The 17732-nt window shown below is 44.6% G+C and overlaps 1 protein-coding gene across 1 annotated transcript in view; it reads left to right on the top strand.

Annotated features, from left to right (window-relative positions):
* DNAH5 (dynein axonemal heavy chain 5) overlaps positions 1-17732 on the top strand; it is a 262494-nt gene that overhangs the window by 44470 nt on the left and 200292 nt on the right. The window contains exons 2-5 of the mRNA XM_059062876.2: positions 8656-8790; positions 11948-12032; positions 15110-15270; positions 17418-17639. Of these exons, the coding sequence (XP_058918859.1) occupies positions 8656-8790; positions 11948-12032; positions 15110-15270; positions 17418-17639 (603 nt within the window). The remainder of the gene's footprint in view (positions 1-8655; positions 8791-11947; positions 12033-15109; positions 15271-17417; positions 17640-17732) is intronic.

Raw genomic sequence — 17732 nt, 5'->3', positions numbered from 1 at the left:
ACAAAAGTCAATTGCTGAAACCCTCTCTGTTTAAGTGCTAGCTCTTCGCAAGGGAAGGGGAGTGCGGTTTTTTGCTGAATGAAAGAGGGCTTCACTGTAGCACCTGCTGTGAGTGGATTAGCCAGCATGGAGTGTCTTCCCTTCCAGGCACCACTTTGCTCAAGTGCTCTTCATGTGGGGAGGAGGGGTGGTGCTTGCTCTGCAGCAGTGGCCCTTCACCTGGAGAAATGAAACACAAGGCAAGTTAAGACGCGAAAAGTACGAGTTAGGAGTTGAGAGCTGCTAAACTGGTTCTTCCAGCCAATTAACGAGCAGGTTTGGATAGTCCAGGAAGCATCACAGAGGAGCCTCTCCCAGAGCGGAAACGGGGCCCTGTGGGTTAAAGTGAAAATGCTGGAAGCCAAAAAGGGAGGCTTTTCTTTGTTTGAAGACACGGAAATTGGGTTAACTTTGTGGAGAGGGCTCTTTCATTTGTAGAAATGAAGAGGACTACTTCCCTCAGTTTCTGTAACTCAGCACATTTAAATGGGATGGAGGCTAAGTGAGGTTAGTTATATTTGCTGTGAATTGAGGGAGAGCCATAATCCATACTGATGGTGGAATTTCGTGCGGTGGTTTATGCTGAAGTCATAACAGCGTGGAAGACCCAGGAGCTTATCGACTGAATTCTGCACCTGCAATCATGGACTCACACAGAGCTAGAGTAATTTGCACCAGCCCTTAATTACTTGAGAGTGACTTGTAAATGATAAACTTGGTTAATCGTCCCTGGATTAGATATCAATTGAGGTTTCACTAAGTGCCAGGCACTGTTCTGGGCTCTGGAGATATTGCAAAAATCAAAATAGAAAATAGCCCTCCCTGTGGAGCTGATACTCTTGTAGGAATGATGAGATTCAGGTGATGTTTATTTTATTTGACCCCTCAGGAGACAAGAAGGATCAGGTTATATATATAGCAGACAAGTGAGTTAAACTAGCCTGGGCCATTTGGATATCTCTCTTAAAAAAAAGAAAAAGAAAGACATCTTTTACCGATAACCAGACATTTTAGCTAGGTCTACACTAGGCCTAGTGTAGTGATTACCAGCTGAGTAATTTTCCCTCAGCTCATAGATTTGCCCCGATTCATCTGGGGAAAATGGAATAAAGTGAAACTAACTGGCCTAAGATGATCAAACCCATGTCCTTGGCCTCTTTGGCACTGTTTCATCAGGTGATTAATTATCTCTGGCCTTGAGATTGATACTGAGAGCCAAAGTGAAATCTGTCTCAGAGGTATTTACTTTAGTGATTTAAGATAAGGAGTTTCAATTGTAATTTGTAGACTCCACATTATTTACAATGATCTCCGGTGGGGATTTAAATCTATGTTATACTCTCCCCTGCTATGTTTGTTACGTTGCTATAAGCACACATACACATAAGAGAACAAAACACCCAAATAAAAAAATGGAAATAAATTCACTCAAAAATATGCAACAGACTCACAGTAAAACAGATCTCTTTCTCAGATTCAGATCTGCAACTAGGCTTAATCATATTGCCTAGAAAAACTTTTTTTTTAATTTCAACAGAGAAATATATGTATATTTTTTGGCTGTAGAACCTATCCCTTGCCTGGGTTGGGGGAAGCAGGGATCCCAGCCTGCTGGCTGCCCACCCAGGCAGGGAGCCCGAGTCCTAGGCACTTCAGGAGGCGAGGACGGGGTGGGGGGTTACCACCATTTGCTGAGACACAGCAGTGTGGTAGGGGAACTGGACACAGAGCACGCCAGCTGGAAGCCGGCTGGGCACCACTCCATCCTGGCACTCAAATATTACCAGTGTAATTCAGAAAATGGTGTCAGTTGACTCCAGTCTCCACCCACAAATCCTTCTATAACCCATGCAGTGTATATGGCGTCTCCTCCCAGGAGTGCTCTAGATAAGCCTTGAGTGGAAGTTTAGAGAATGTTTGTGGACTGTCAGTTGGAATGGATGCAAAATTCTCAGTTGCCTGGGACACCCCATGTCTTGGCCTGGCCCTGCAGACACGCCAGGGCTTGAAGCCCAGCCCCGCCACTTACTTAGCAGTGTGCTCTTGGGAAAGTTGTTCGTGGTCCGTAGTCTTGATTTCCTTGTGTGGAAATAATAATGTCTGCTTCCTAGGGCTTTTGTGACAATTAAACCTAAGCACAGTAAGCAAATGATGACTTGCTGATCCATAGCTAGCAATGCAACCGGGGCAAAGAGAGCAAAGCGTACCTTGACATCTTCAGGAGGGTTGGGGACAAGGGTGTCCTTGCTCAGCGAACAGAGGGTTTCTTAGACCTGACAGCTCCATCCTCCATCCATTTCTTGTTGCCAGAGACATGAGTGGGGAGGGCCTGGATCTGAAACAATGCCGCCAACAGGACTGGGCTTTCTAATGGTGGGGGAGTTTAAGCATTTGTACAACTAAAAAATCATGATTAAGTTTTGTCACCTGAATTTTGATGGTCATGGTCAAAGTCTCAGTCATGCCGGTTTACTTCATGCGCTGATTGCCTTAGTATTATCCCCAAACCACACCCAATTTAATCTTTGCAAATACCTTCGAGTTTGGACTTTTATCCGCATTTTACAGACAAGGGTAAGGTCTCTGTTGGAGTTGGGGATTATAACCTGGAGCCCAAATGAAATGTGTGTGGTTCATACACAGTTTACATACATGAACATGTAGACCTGGACTTTGGTTCTACAGAGTTAAAGGCAAAGGTTAGTATATTAAAAAAAATTGGAAGGATGGGTTTGTCATGAGAAAAAGTCACAGAGCTTTATTATGAAAGCACATGGCATTGGGTCTTTGTTGGGATTCACATTTTAAAATCTCAAGTTTCACCCCAGACACCTCCTGATCCACTCAAAAGATCCCAAGAACCAAAACAAACAAACAAAAAACCAAAAAAACCCCTCAAGTCTCTTGTCTGTATTAACTTTTTTTTTTTTGTGGTACGCGGGCCTCTCACTGTCGTGGCCTCTCCCATTGCGGAGCACAGGCTCCGGACGCGCAGGCTCAGCGGCCATGGCTCACGGGCCCAGCCGCTCCGCGGCATGTGGGATCCTCCCAGACCAGGGCACGAACCCGTGTCCCCTGCATCAGCAGGCAGATTCTCAACCACTGCGCCACCAGGGAAGCCCCTGTATTAACTTTTGAACCAATGAGAAGCAGCCCGAATGCTAGAGAAGAAACAGAGCTTAGCTGTTGCATAGTCCAACACTTTGATTTTAGAGTTGCAGAACCTGAAGCTTGGAATGGTTAAATGACAGATGCAAAGTCTTACAATTAATGGCAGCCCTGGGTCTGGACCCCACTCTGGCACCAGGGCTCATTTGTGTACTTGAAGTTGCCCCATCTTGAAAGCACCACTTGTTTCTTGGGAGGTAGCGCATTAGTCCCTCTTTCATCCCAAGGTGGTAGTAACATTCCTCGTTACCAAGTTGCAGGGATGTGTTAAATACTGTTCTAGATTTCCTTGGACACTGAATAGGTTTCTGGCCACCCTCCCCACTCCCATCTGTTGGTGCTTGTGCATGCAACGCAAAACGATTTTAACGTAATCCTTAAAAAAAAAAAAAGAATTCCATGGTTCGCCATCCCTCTCTGCCCTCCCTCTCCAGTGTCCTAGATGTTTCAAAGGCGACAGGACAAGCCACCTCCATCTCGTCATCTGACTGCTTGTTGTTGCAGTTCCCTGGCAGCCAGAAAGCTGCAAGTGTAAGTTTAGGGAGTGACAATGCACTGATCCCATCACCAAATATTTATTTGACATTATTGACTTTTTGTGGTAGTAAAAGGAAAGTCCCTCATTGTACCAGCATACCTTGGTATAAGGCAATGAAAGTTGACATTGATAAACTTTGTGCTCTTTCATCTACATGGCCCTGGGGTTGACTTCATATTACTTAGCAGGAGATAGAATCGTTTATGTAAGAACATATTCAATGCTTAATGTGCTTTTAAATATAGCTTTGAAAACATTTTCTTTAAAAACATATTGATAATTTGCTTTTATATGTAAAATTGCTTTGGAAGTTTCTTTCATCTGTGATATTTAGGTAAAAATAGAATAATTAGTGTTCTGTTTTAGAGGCCAATCTCTCCTTTCCTCTACTAGAATGTATAGTTTTTTCCTTTGGAGTCCTATAAAATCAGGTCACAGAATAATGTGTTGCCATGGCAGAATGTTATAGAAGTTTCTGTATTCTTTGGAAGCCTTCAGTTGGTTTACATCCTGACTTTTCTAGTTATCTAGTTTTTTTTTTTTTTTTTAAATATTTACCTATTTGGCTGTGCTGGGTCTTAGTTGTGGCATGCGGGGTCTAATTCCCTGACCAGGGATCGAACCCGGAGCCCCTGCACTGGGAGCACAGAGTCTTAACAACTGGACCACCAAGGAAGTCGCTGGTTCTGTAGCTTTTTAATGTCTTTTTGGCTGCCCAGCATTTGCCATCTTGTTGGTTTGTTGCTGGATTCCTGGCTCCCCTGGTTGCCTACCATGTCTTCAAGCTGCTGAAGACATTTAGTACAAACCCAGAAAGATCACTCTGAGAAAAGCCTTTATTCCTCCCTGCCGAGAGTGTGGAAAACAAAGAACAGGACATTTTCCTGGTTTTAGCCATGGTTGAAAAGAGATTTAAATTTACTTCTTTTTTTGGGGGTGTGGTGGTGGTACGTGGGCCTCTCACCGTTGTGGCCTCTCCCGTTGCGGAGCACAGGCTCCGGACGCGCAGGCTCAGCGGCCATGGCTCACGGGCCCAGCCGCTCCGCGGCACGTGGGATCCTCCCGGACCGGGGCACGAACCCGCGTCCCCTGCGTCGGCAGGCGGACTCTCAACCGCTGCGCCACCAGGGAAGCCCGAAATTTACTTCTTTTTGATGTTTATGGAATGTATGCTTTGTGTCAAGACCCGTGTGTTCTTTTTTTAGGGAAATGGCAAAAAAGTAGGTTGATTGTTTATTTTTTTTTTTAAACCTTAACCTTGCCCTGCATCCCCACCCGCAAGCCCAACTAATTTGTCTCCCTTCAGTTTTGTAAAAAAGAACGTAAATCGATTGCCTTTCAATCACTCAGAAATCCCCAATTTTTCCTCTTTACTTTTTCTTAAATCTTTTTTATCTTAAAAAATTCTCCTTTGACTCTAACTTCCCCTGTTTCTAAGAGTAACCACATTTCTTTCCTTCATAGTCAAGTTTCTGGAAGGAATAGTTTATATTCAGTACCTTTATTATTTTTTAAAATTTATTTTTATTGAGGTAACATTGGTTTATAACATTATATAGGTTTCATGTATAGGACTTCCCTGGCCGTCCAGTGGTTAAGACCCCGTGCTTCCAATGCAGGCAGTGCAGGTTCGATCGTAGTCCAGTAACTAAGATCCCACATGCCATGTGGCGTGCCCCCTCCCCCAAAAAAGTGGAGATATTCATTCCATGAATGATTTCTCTTTTACCAATCATTCTTTTTTTTTTTTTGGAGGTACGTGGGCCTTTCACTGCTGTGGTCTCTCCCGTTGCGGACGTACAGGCTCAGCGGCCATGGCTCACGGGCTCAGCCGCTCCGCGGCATGTGGGATCTTCCCGGACCGGGGCATGAACCCGCGTCCCCTGCATTGGCAGGCAGACTCTCGACCACTGTGCCACCAGGGAAGCCCAGCCAATCATTCTTTTCTCAAGTCTGAATCCATTTGCTTTCTGTCCAACCAATGGAATTATTCTAACAAGGATTACTCTGTTACCTACTGCTGCATAACAAACTATAAGAGAACTAATGGCTTAACTATCTGTTATCAATTATCTATTATCTCTTAACAACTATCTATTATCTCTCTTGATTCTGTGGGTGGCTGGGCTCAGCTGGATGGTTCTTCTGTTTCATGTGGCCTTGGCTGGGTTGCAGTCATCTGTTGGCTTGACTAGGTTGGAATGTCCAAGACAGTTTGAAAGTTGTTGCTGGGGTATCAGCTAGGAGATCTTCTGGGCTGTCAGCCAGAATGCCTTGGTTTTTCTCCGTGTGGTCTCTCCATGGGTTTGGACTTCTCATAGCTTGGTGGCTGGGTTCTGAGCGAGCATTCCCAAGTGCAAAGGCAGAAGCTGAAGGTCTCTTAAGGACTAACCTAGGAAGTTTTACAGTCTCACTTCTTCCCACGTCCTTTTGGTGAAAACTGGTCACAGGGCCAGCCAGATTCAAGAGGAGGGGATATAGAGTCCATTTCTTGATAGGTTAGTGGTACAACCATATTGCAGAAGAGCTGTGAGGGTGCTGCAGTCATCTTGTAAACACAATTACAGGAAAGATCTGGCCCATAATGTCTATTGTGCTGTATTGAGAATCAGTATCTGTATCTGTCTCCGCAATGCAATTTCCCCTTGGGCTCCAGATCCACATTCCCAATGGTCTGTCTGTCCCAGGCTCTGGGAAATGCGGCCACGATCCACCTGCCTGACCTTCCTGTCTTCAGGCTTGCATCACTCCAATCCACTTTTTTTTTTTTTTTTTAAGATTTAATTTTATTTATTTTTGGCTGCATTGGGTCTTCGTTGCTGCATGTGGGTTTTCTCTAGTTGCGGCGGGTGGGGGTTACTCTTCATCGCGGTGCATGGGCTTCTCCTTGCTGTGGCTTCTCTTGTTGCAGAGCACGGGCTCTAGGCATGTGGGCTTCAGTAGTGGCGGCGCGTGAGCTCGGTAGCTGTGGCGCATGGGCTTAGTTGCTCCATGGCATGTGGGATCTTCGCGGACCAGTACTCGAACCCATGTCCCCTGCATCGGCAGGCAGATTTTTTTTCTTTTTTTTTTGCGGTACGCGGGCCTCTCACTGTTGCGGCCTCTCCCGTTGCGGAGCACAGGCTCCGGACGCGCGGGCTCAGCGGCCACGGCTCACGGGCTCAGATGCTCTGCGGCATGTGGGATCTTCTGGGACCGGGGCACGAACCCGTGTCCCCTGCATTGGCAGGCGGGCTCTCAACCACTGCGCCACCAGGGAAGTCCAACAGGCAGATTCTTATCCACTGTGCCACCAGGGAAGTCCCTCCAATCCACTTTTTATACTGCTTTCAGAATGACTGATGTTTTGAGGCAGCACAGACAGCTAAACATCTTTCCTGATTTGAAACTCATCAGTGACTCTCCATGGACTTCATATAATATTTATACTTTCTAACATGGCCCATAAGATATTTTATGGTCTGACTTTTCTCATTTCCTATTATGCCTTTTTCTTTTCTTTTTTTTTTTTTTTTTGGGCTCGCTGCATGGCATGTGGGATCTTAGTTCCCCAGCCAGGGATTGAACCTGTGCCCCGTGCAGTGGAAGCATAGAGTCTTAACCACTGGACCGCTAGGGAAGTCCCTCCTACTATGCCTTTCTAGTTATTTTCAGTTCAGCCATCCTGGCTGCCTTGTGGTTTCCAGACTTGCTAAGCTTTCCTATGTCTTTTGGCCTCTGCATGTGCAGAAATGCCTCTATCCCAGGGAGTATGGCCAATTGTCCTTCAACTTGAGCTCAAGCCACCTCTTCCTGAAACTTTTCCTGTACCTCCACCCCTCTTCAGCCCTGGGCTAGAGGGGGAATCCTCCCTTCAGCTCCTTCTCTGAAGACCCATTAATGCCCCTGCATAAATCTGATGCCCTGTAGCAACCATAATGCCATCCTCTCATATTTACATTTTCTGCTTACATTCTGGCAACCAGGCTATGAGTTTTTTTTGAGGTCACTGGGTAGTGTTTACCTCTAGAGTGCTTGTACATATTTGAGGTTTAATAACTGTTGAATACAAGAAAGGATCCAGAGGGACTACCTAGCAGGAGCTACTGGTTAGCATTAAAGATAATGCGCTTAATTCAAAAAATGAACTAGAAGTTGAATATCCACCAACGGTAAAATGGTTGATTATGGTACATCCATATTGTTGAATATTTTGCAGCTATTACAGGAGTTGGAATGGTCTGTACTGAATTAAAAAGAAGTCTGTGATGTATTACTAAGGGAAAAATGCATGAAAAAATTTTATACTATATATAAATAGAAATGTGTATATATGTTCGCATATGTTTGTATGAACGGAGCACATATGGAAAGATATGCTTCAAACTTTCAATGTTGATTACAGTGAACTTGCTTTGTTATTGTAATTAACAGTCAACAGGTAAACAGTAAGCAGTGGTATTCAGAAATTAATTTCAAAACCAGATGTGAACCTGTAGACAAACAAGAAACATAGGAGATAGTGTCCAAGAACAAGTATTACTTTAGCAGCCCAGGAAATGTTTACAAAAGTGGAGATCTTTTTGATTTTGGTGCGTCTGTTGAATGCTTACATATGCGTAAAATGAAGTCTGTAAAGATTTGGAACAAAATGTTAACGGTAATACTCTCTGGTTGGCAGATGATTTTTATTTCTACTTTTGGCTTATCTGTGTTATGTAATTTCAAAACAATGAGCACATCTTATTTTCATAATAGAAATAACATTATTTCTAAAAACAGAAGATAGTACATAAAAACTGGTACCATTAATCTGTCTGTTATCTGAATACCCAAGACTTGGAAAAAGCAACAGTAGTATGAAATGACTACAAAATGAATCCATTTGAGAACAGCAGTTGCCACATCACATTTTTCTTCCCTTCTTGTAGCAAAGATTGAAGGAAGAGAAGGAAGCCAAGCGGGCTCGTCTGGATGGGAGACACGACTACTTATTTGCGATTGTAGCTTCCTGTGTGGACCTCAACAAAACCGAAGTGGAGGATGCCATTCTTGAGGGGAATCAGGTGCGATGCATTTGAGTTCTCACTGACTTGATTAGGGAGGGCACAGCTGACGTTGTCCTACGGCAGGGTGTGTGCTGGGCCTTAGGGAAGGGTGTCTGTTTCCCCGTGCTCAGGACCCTATTCTGGCTTGGTATGGGCGGCGACAGAGTGAGCTTGGGCTCTCCAGCTCTCCATGTTGAATGGGGTACTTAGAGTTGACATTTGAGTCTCGTGATTCTGACAGTGATGTCTGTGTCTCTCTACATCCAGGGAAGCTGGGCTCGGGCACCATTTTGGAACCTGAGGTTAGAGAACAGAATCTCATCTCAGCTGCTGATTTATCTTTTTTTTTTTCTTTTTTTGGAGTTTATCCTGTTCTAGCCTGGGAGACTGAACTGTGCCATAGTTTTCTGGCTTTGACTTTGATTTTGGCAGCTGAATCTGGTTTCTTTTGTTGCTGACCTGACTTCCATCTTCTGCCCTGATATCCCTCCAAAGCCTGGGGCGTGATTTAGTTGGTGGGGAAGACGAAAATACGGGAAGATAGAGTTTCCTGGGCAGGGAGGAAGGCATACCAGGAGCTGTGATGTTTCGTGAAGTTTTTATGTTTTTTTTCTTAAACTTTTTAGGCATTAAAAAAGAAATAACGAGAAGAAAGGAAGGAAGCCCTTTTTTTTTTTTTTTTTTTTTTTTTTTTGCGGTACGTGGGCCTCTCACTGTTGCGGCCTCTCCCCCTGCGGAGCACAGGCTCCGGACGCGCAGGCTCCGCGGCCATGGCTCACGGGCCCAGCCGCTCCGCAGCACGTGGGATCCTCCCGGACCGGGGCACGAACCCGCGTCCCCTGCATCGGCAGGCAGACTCTCAACCACTGCGCCACCAGGGAAGCCCAGGAAGCCCTTTTTGTTGACAGGGATGTCACATTGTTGATAATACTTTTTAGTGATAGGCTTGTAAATGTTTGACAACTAGCTTTGAGCAAGGGTAAGGAGGAAGGCACTAGCTGGAGCATTTCCTGGATGCTGTGGTGTAAATATGCCCACCATGGCTGATTGCAAACTACCAACATGATGTTACTAAACCCTGAGTTGGGAAGAGTTGTGGTCAGTTGGCTGTCCCAAGCCTGTACGAGCCGGCTCTAGCCCTCTACTGGCTTTATCCCTTCCTGCAGTGCCACTTGGGTAGGGTTAATTGGGGTCAGTGGACCATTTCAGGGTGGATAACACTAAAATAGTTAAACTACAGAATGAGTCAATTAGGAGTTGAGGAAATGTCCTTTTCCTTTTTCTCCTCCTTCTCATAGCTAACATTTATTGAATATTTACCATATGTCAGTCTCTGTTCTGATTTTTATCTATTATCCCATTTAATTTTCATAATACCAGGAAGTAGATAAAATTATTTCCCCCCCCCCCCCCCAAAGGAGGCATAGAAGGAGACAAGTTCACACTGCTGATTCAGGCTTGGAGAGACAACTGGATTTGGGATAATGCAGATGGAATAACTGAATAAAAGCTCTGAACTGTAGGAATCCCAAGTCACGCCCTATGCTGTGTTCAGGACCCAGGAATGTCAGGACCCCGGAGGCTTAAAGACAACATCCTGTATCAGGCTTCCTGAGCCAGAGGGTGGGGAGAGGGCAGGGAGGGGCTTTTAAGATTGGCCTCGATGGAAGTAGTTCCCCCATCACATTCTGGGCTTGAAGCTGAATCTCAGTGAGTGCATCCTCCTTATCCCCATGGCATCCTCAGTCAAGGAAATGTAAGCAAAGAAAGCAGGGCAACTTGCTTTTTCTTACGAATGACGGTTTTATCTACAACATGGTAGAAATGGAAGGGGGCTTTTTTTTCACACTTAAATTTTCAGGCTCTATTTTGTCTGTTAAAAATTTTTATTTTAAACTGTGGTAAAATACACATAAGATTTATCATCCTAATCATTTCTTTTACATGTACAGTTCAGTAGTGTTAAGTACATTCATCTTGTGCAGCCAGCCTACGAAACTCTTTGCATCTTGCAAAACGGAAACTATGTTCTTGAAACAACTCCCCATCCTCCCCTCTCCCAGCCTCTAGCAACCGCCATTCTACTTTCTGTCTCTGTGAATTTGACTACTTTAGAGGCTTCATATAAGTGGAATCATACACCACTTGTCTTTTCGTGGCTGGTTTACTTCACTTAGCAAGATGTCCTCAAGGTTCGTCCATGTGATAGCATGTGTCAGAATTTCTCTCCTTTTGAGGCTGAAACATCATATGTACATACCACATTTTATTTATTTGTTCATCTGTCAATGAACAGTTGGGCTGCTTCACAGTTGGCTACTGTGAATAATGCTTCTGCGAACGTGGGTGTGCAAATATCTCTTCAAGACCCTGCTTTCAATTCTTTTGGGTATATACCTAGAAGTAGAATTGATGGATCATATAATAATTCTATTTTTAATTTTCGGGGAAATGCCACACTGTTTTCCACAGCAGCTGTACCATTTCACATTCCCACTGACGGTGCACAGGGTTTCAATCTCGCCACATCTTCACCAACATTTGTTATTTTTTGGTTTATTGACAGTAGCCATCCCCATGGGTATGTAGATTTTATCATTTCTCTTCCCATTTGAATTCAAAATTGTGCTATTGACTGTTTTAAAGGAGTGCTCCCATTGGTAGCAGGCCAGCTGGCAGACCTCTAGATGTTCAGCGAGCCTCACGGGGAGACGAGGTTGCTGGAGGATGGAGTATTCTGTAATCATACGTGTTCTCATCATGGCGGTTTTCTGCGGTTATTGGCATTGAATATTGCTTATCTGTAGTGTGTTAGACCGGGTTTTGTAAGGTTTGTTCTCTCTTTCTGATCTGCAAACGGGTGAAAAATTAAACACTCATCTATATTTATATCTGCCTTTAACAGCTCAGCACTTTAGGAAATCAGCCAATATGGAGAGACAGTCTTTTTCAGATGTGTGTATGCCGCAAATATTTTTATGATTAATCAAAGCACTTCTGTGAATTTAGTCTTTACTATGGTAAGATATTGAGTCTTTCGTGGTTTTATGTTAAAAAGATCTGATCCTTTCTGTATGGTTTGCTGAAGTCCTATGCAGATAAGAAAGATGATAGTAACTGCTGATTTAAACGTGGTTTCTGATTCAGTCATTATTTTGCCTTTCCTGTTTCCCAGATGGAAAGAATCGATCAGCTTTTTGCTGGTGGAGGCCTTCGTCACCTCATGTTTTACTATCAGGATGTGGAGGTAGCGGAAACAGGTATTTAAATTTGATGTGACATAATCCAGAAACGTGTTGTTAAATTGATCCAAGTATGACATGAAGCAGGCGGCCACTGGGAGCACTGACCACTCTTACCTTGCGGGGTGGGACAGGTGGGGAGTGGTGAGGTGTGGTGGGGGAAGTCCAATGGAACAGGTTCTGTTTTCACCCCAAGCAAAGGACAAATGGTGGTGGGTATGTAGCCTGGTTGTTCTAACTTTATTTGGGGTATTTTGTTTTCCTTTACAGGCTGTGCTGACAACTGGAGAATAATAAAATAATTTACATTTTGAGACTTCCCTTCCTTACATGTTAGCTCATTCTGTGCAGTTATGTTCTAGAACTTCTTTTGGGCATCTGCTTCTTTTCTATTTCTTTTTAACATAGGAATTGTTGCCAATAACAGTTTTTAAGTTAAATATCGTATCATGTTCATTTTCTACTGACTGGGATTCAAAGGAATAATATTGAATGACAGGTTTAGCCATTTTCACTTAAGAAAAACTTGCAGATCTTTATGTGGATTCAATTGGCATATCCCATTCTACTTTTATGTGAAATAATGCAATTTTAAAGCCAAACTAGGGACATAAACAAATATATTATGATTATATTAAAATCATATATAGGGTCAATCCCTTTATGACCTTTTGGAAGAGAAGGAAAATAGTTATTGCTCTTGGCATACAGTATGACCATGGTTTTTTTTTTTTTTTTTTTTTTTTTGGCGGTATGCGGGCCTCTCACTGTTGTGGCCTCTCCCGCTGCGGAGCACAGGCTCTGGACGCGCAGGCCTAGCGGCCATGGCTCACAGGCTTAGTTGCTCCGCGGCATGTGGGATCTTCCCGGACCAGGGCACGAACCCATGTCTCCTGCATCAGCAGGCGGATTCTCAACCACTGAGCCACCAGGGAAGCCCTGACCATGGTTTTTGTTTAAAAACTGAGGAAATTATGCATGCACAAGTGCCTGGCATTTTCCCAAAATTATCTGTTTTATGTTTTGTGGTCTGAAAGGGCATTACATTTTGAGTGAAAAAAATCAGAAGACAAAAATTTTTAATTATATCCCAGATTGCAAAACATAAGCTCAGGTGAATAAGTTCACCTATGAACAATGCACTGGGTGAAGCTGACATTTGTGTGTCAATCTGACATTGAGTAAGAAAGATGCATGGATGTAAACATAAATGCAAGCTTGTTTTTGTTTCCCACTCTCCCTTTAAAACTTTTCGGTAGGAGTAGCTTTTTTTCTGACCTTAAATTGAAATGCAGACAACCCCATGAACTTTTTTTTAAAAAAATTAATTAATTAATTAATTAATTTTTGGCTGTGTTGGGTCTTCGTTTCTGTGCGAGGGCTTTCTCCAGTTGCGGCAAGTGGGGGCCACTCTTCATCGCGGTGCGCGGGCCTCTCACTGTTGCGGGCTCTCTTGTTGGGGAGCACAGGCTCCAGACGCGCAGGCTCAGTAGTTGTGGCTCACGGGCCTAGTTGCTCCGCGGCATGTGGGATCTTCCCGGACCGGGGCTCCAACCCGTGTCCCCTGCATTGGCAGGCAGATCCTCAACCACTGTGCCACCAGGGAAGCCCAACCCTATGAACTTTTCTGGATATTCTTACATAAGAAAAGTGCCCACGGTTGTTTCCAATTACAAACACAGTCTCAGTTGAGAAACTAAAGATATCCAGTTGATCAAAACTTTAGATCCGGTCGATCTGAAGTTAAATCTTCTCTACTCTTGGCCCTCCCCCTTCCTTCCATCCCCCAACACCCTTGCAGCAGGGGCCTCTGAAGGTCAATGTTTGCAGTGGTGGAGGAGCATACGGGTCTCCTTTTCTCCCTCAACTTCTCCTTCCACCCCTTGCCCAATCATGTTAACCATAGTTTCTGACTGAGTCAGGCTTGAAGCAGGGCAGAGATTAGAGCTGAGAGGTAGCGGCAAAGTTTTTACTTGACTGGCACCTGTCGTGAGCTGACGGGCCTGGCATACTCCGGGCCTTGCTCAGATGAGAAGACTGAGGCACAGAAAGATTAAGTAACTTGCTCCAGGTCACGTGGCTCGGAAGCTCAGCCCGAGATGGAAACCCTGGGAGGCTGACTGCAGAGCTCCTGTCACCCATCACTATGCTGTCCTACTGCTACAGCAGCCTCCTGACTCTAGCAATACTGAAGGGCCAGCTGGACCAGGACAGCAGGAGGTGGAGGTTCTGGAGTTCTGTAGTCAGAATAGGTTTTTTTTTTTTTTTTTTTTTTTTTTTTTTTTTTTTTTTTTTTTTTTTCGGTATGCGGGCCTCTCACTGTTGTGGCCTCTCCCGTTGCGGAGCACAGGCTCCGGACGCGCAGGCTCAGCGGCCATGGCTCACGGGCTTAGTGGCTCCGCGGCATGTGGGATCTTCCCGGACCAGGGCACGAACCCGTGTCTCCTACATCGGCAGGCGGATTCTCAACCACTGCGCCACCAGGGAAGCCCCAGAATAGGTTTTTGATGTCGGCTCTGTTGGTGTGTGACTTGGCGCGGGTCACAGCTGCTCTCAGGGTTGTAGGGAGTTTTAATGATGTAGACACGGTACCAAGCAGAGGGCCTGACACAGGACACACGCCAATAGATGCCGTCTTCTTCCTCACCCTCTCGCCTGTGAATGATGACTTTTGTAGCTCCAGCAGGAATCTGCTCTGGACCAAACTCTCGCACTCCGGTTTCTTCCCTTCCTCTTTTTGCCTGGAGCAACAGTTTTGAAATGAACCTGTGGTCTGCAGTCGAGCAGATTCTTTTATTTACTTTTTATTATTTATTTATTTTATTGGCATATAATTGACTTACAATATTAGATTAGTTTCAGGTGTACAGTGCAAGGATTTGATACTTTTGTCCATCGTAAGATGATCACCATGATAAAGAAGATCGATCCTTTTAGGATCCCTTTAGGCCTCAGCCTAGAGGTTGTCCAAGAGGTGGAGCTTCTAGGGCATGTGGCAGAGTCAACATATGAATATTCCAACAAGGAAACTTCATTCTAGGAGGCGACCACATGGAAATAGTATTCGTAAAACTAAAATTCTTTTGCATTTGTAGGGCAACTTGGCTCTCCAGGGGGAATAAATCCTATTTCTGGAAAGATTAAAAAACCTAAGGTGTTCGTGACGGAGGGAAAAGATGTTGCTCTCACTGGGGTTTGCGTGTTCTTCATCAGGACCAACCCTTCCAGACCCATCACCCCTGAGAACATTCATCAGGTAAGAGGCAACAGCAATCCTTTATCCCAAATTACCAAAAATCACGTAAATTCTACCAAAATATCCCTTCCCATGGACACAACCATCGTATTCATTAAGTATTTAAAACTACTTTCAAGGAAATATTTTAAAAGCACTTAAAGCAAGCAATTAAGAGGACAGTTCCTTAAAATCTGTTGAGTAAGAGGACTTAATATTCAATTTATTAACAAAAATTGATATAACATTGTGTGTATCTGTGAATGTGTGTAAAACAGAGAGGTCTTTCCTTTTAAAAACAATTCCTCTACATCATTTACTTAATGGCATATTTCTTACACTGAAAATAAGATTTATTACAGCAGATACACCCTTGAACAACACAGGTTTGAATTGTGTGGGTCCATAAATACATGGATTTTTTTCAGTAGTAAATACTACAGTACTTTTTTTTTTTTTTTTTTTTTTTCGGTATGCGGGCCTCTCACTGCTGTGGCGTCTCCCTTTGCGGAGCACAGGCTCCGGACGCGCAGGCTCAGCAGCCATGGCTCACGGGCCCAGCCGCTCCGCGGCATGTGGGATCCTCCTGGACCGGGGCACGAACCCGTGTCGCCTGCATGGGCAGGCGGACTCTCAACCACTGCGCCACCAGGAAGCCCAATACTACAGTACTATATGGTCCATGGTTGAATCTGAGGATGCAAAACTAGGGATAAGAAACTGCGGATATGGAGGGCCGGCTATACGTTACACCCAGATTTTCCAACTGCTCATAGGGTGGGAGCCTGTAACCCCAGCATTAGTCAAGTGTCTTCTGTATAACTTTATTTTTTTTTGCAAAATAAAATGCATCTGTACAAGTCTCCCCTGCCTTCAATGGGTGCATTATCTGCTTGGAGCAAATACACTGGTAAACATCTGGTATTCTACTTATTTCATGCTTTTATTTTTTTAAATTTATTTATTTTAAAATTTATTTATTTATTTATTTATTTATTTATTTTGGCTGCGTTGGGTCTTCGTTGATGGGCGTGGGCTTTCTCCAGTTGCAGTGAGCGGGGGCTACTCTTCGTTGCGGTGCATGGGCTCTAGGCACGTGGGCTTCAGTAGTTGTGGCTTGTGGGCTCAATAGTTATGGTGCATGGTCTTAGTTGCTCCGTGGCATGTAAGGTCTTCCTGGACCAGGGATCGAACCTGCATTGGCCGGCGGATTCTTTTTTTTTTTTTTGCAGTACACGAGCCTCTCACTGTTGTGGCCTCTCCCGTTGCGGAGCACAGGCTCCGGACGCACAGGCTCAGTGGCCATGGCTCATGGGCCCAGCTGCTCCGCGGCATGTGGGATCTTCTGGGACCGGGGCATGAACCCGTGTCCCCTGCATCGGCAGGTGGACTCTCAACCACTGCACCACCAGCGAAGCCCTGGCAGGTGGATTCTTAACCACTGTACCACCAGGGAAGTCCCCATGCTTTTATTTTGATGATTGCAATTTAGAAGAGTATAAAACTTATGTCTTAACTAGGTGTCAAAATAATAATTTACTAGATCAAGAGACAATATACAAACAGACCATCTACCAAAAGACTTTGACCAACAACCCGTAGCAATCTGACCAGGAAATCAACCTCCCTTACCTGCAATAAACAACACAAGTCGCCAGACTGCTGTGTCAGCCTGGTAGGAAGCCAGCTAGGAAATGAATTAATAACTCCTCTAACAATTGATCAAAATGGCCAGGACTTGATTCATGACTGCCAGCCTCAATTTTTGTCTGTACTTTCAACATACTTCCTTGGGGCCAGCCAGAGAAGGCCCAATGTGCACCCCTAACCAATCACATAGGATGCCTCGCTTCTAGTGAGCCCACCTGCAGCTTCCCCAGGCCACCTCAGGGCCCACCTGAGCCTCCCTTTTCTCCACTAGGAAGCTTTCCCACTCCTCTGCCTGCTTTTGAGTCTCTGCTGAAATGCAAGTGATGGTGGCCAAGTCCCTTGCTATTGCGAGGAATCAGTTCTTGCTCTGAATAAACAGCCTCTGCTTTTCTCGTTTGGTTGGTCTTCATTTACTCCCATAGGATATTTGGTTAATGAACACCATCAGAAATGACTCGGTAGCTAGGTTGCAGTTGAAGATAATTTTTACCATAAAGGTTTTCCCGATTGTTTTGCAGGAGGTGAGCTTCAACATGCTTGACACTGCAGATGGGGGTTTGCTCAATAGCGTGAGACGTCTGCTGTCTGACATCTTCATTCCTGCTCTCAGGGCCACAAGCCATGGCTGGGGTGAGCTTGAGGGCCTTCCAGAAGCCTCCAGCCTTCAGCAGGAGTTCCTGGGCTCCCTGGAAGGCTTCGTGAGCGTCCTGGTCAGTGCACAGGAGAGTTTGAAGGAGAAGGTAAGAACAAACATGTTATTCCTTCAAAAATTATCTGATGGTGAACAAATCAATATGTAAGTGTGTAATACTTCTCTTAGAGGGTCTTGATTC

This window comes from Kogia breviceps, chromosome 4 (assembly GCF_026419965.1).
Source record: "Kogia breviceps isolate mKogBre1 chromosome 4, mKogBre1 haplotype 1, whole genome shotgun sequence".
Lineage (NCBI taxonomy): Eukaryota > Metazoa > Chordata > Mammalia > Artiodactyla > Physeteridae > Kogia > Kogia breviceps.
The sequence above is the reverse complement of the archived record's forward strand: the minus strand, read 5'-3'. Positions and strand labels throughout refer to the sequence as shown.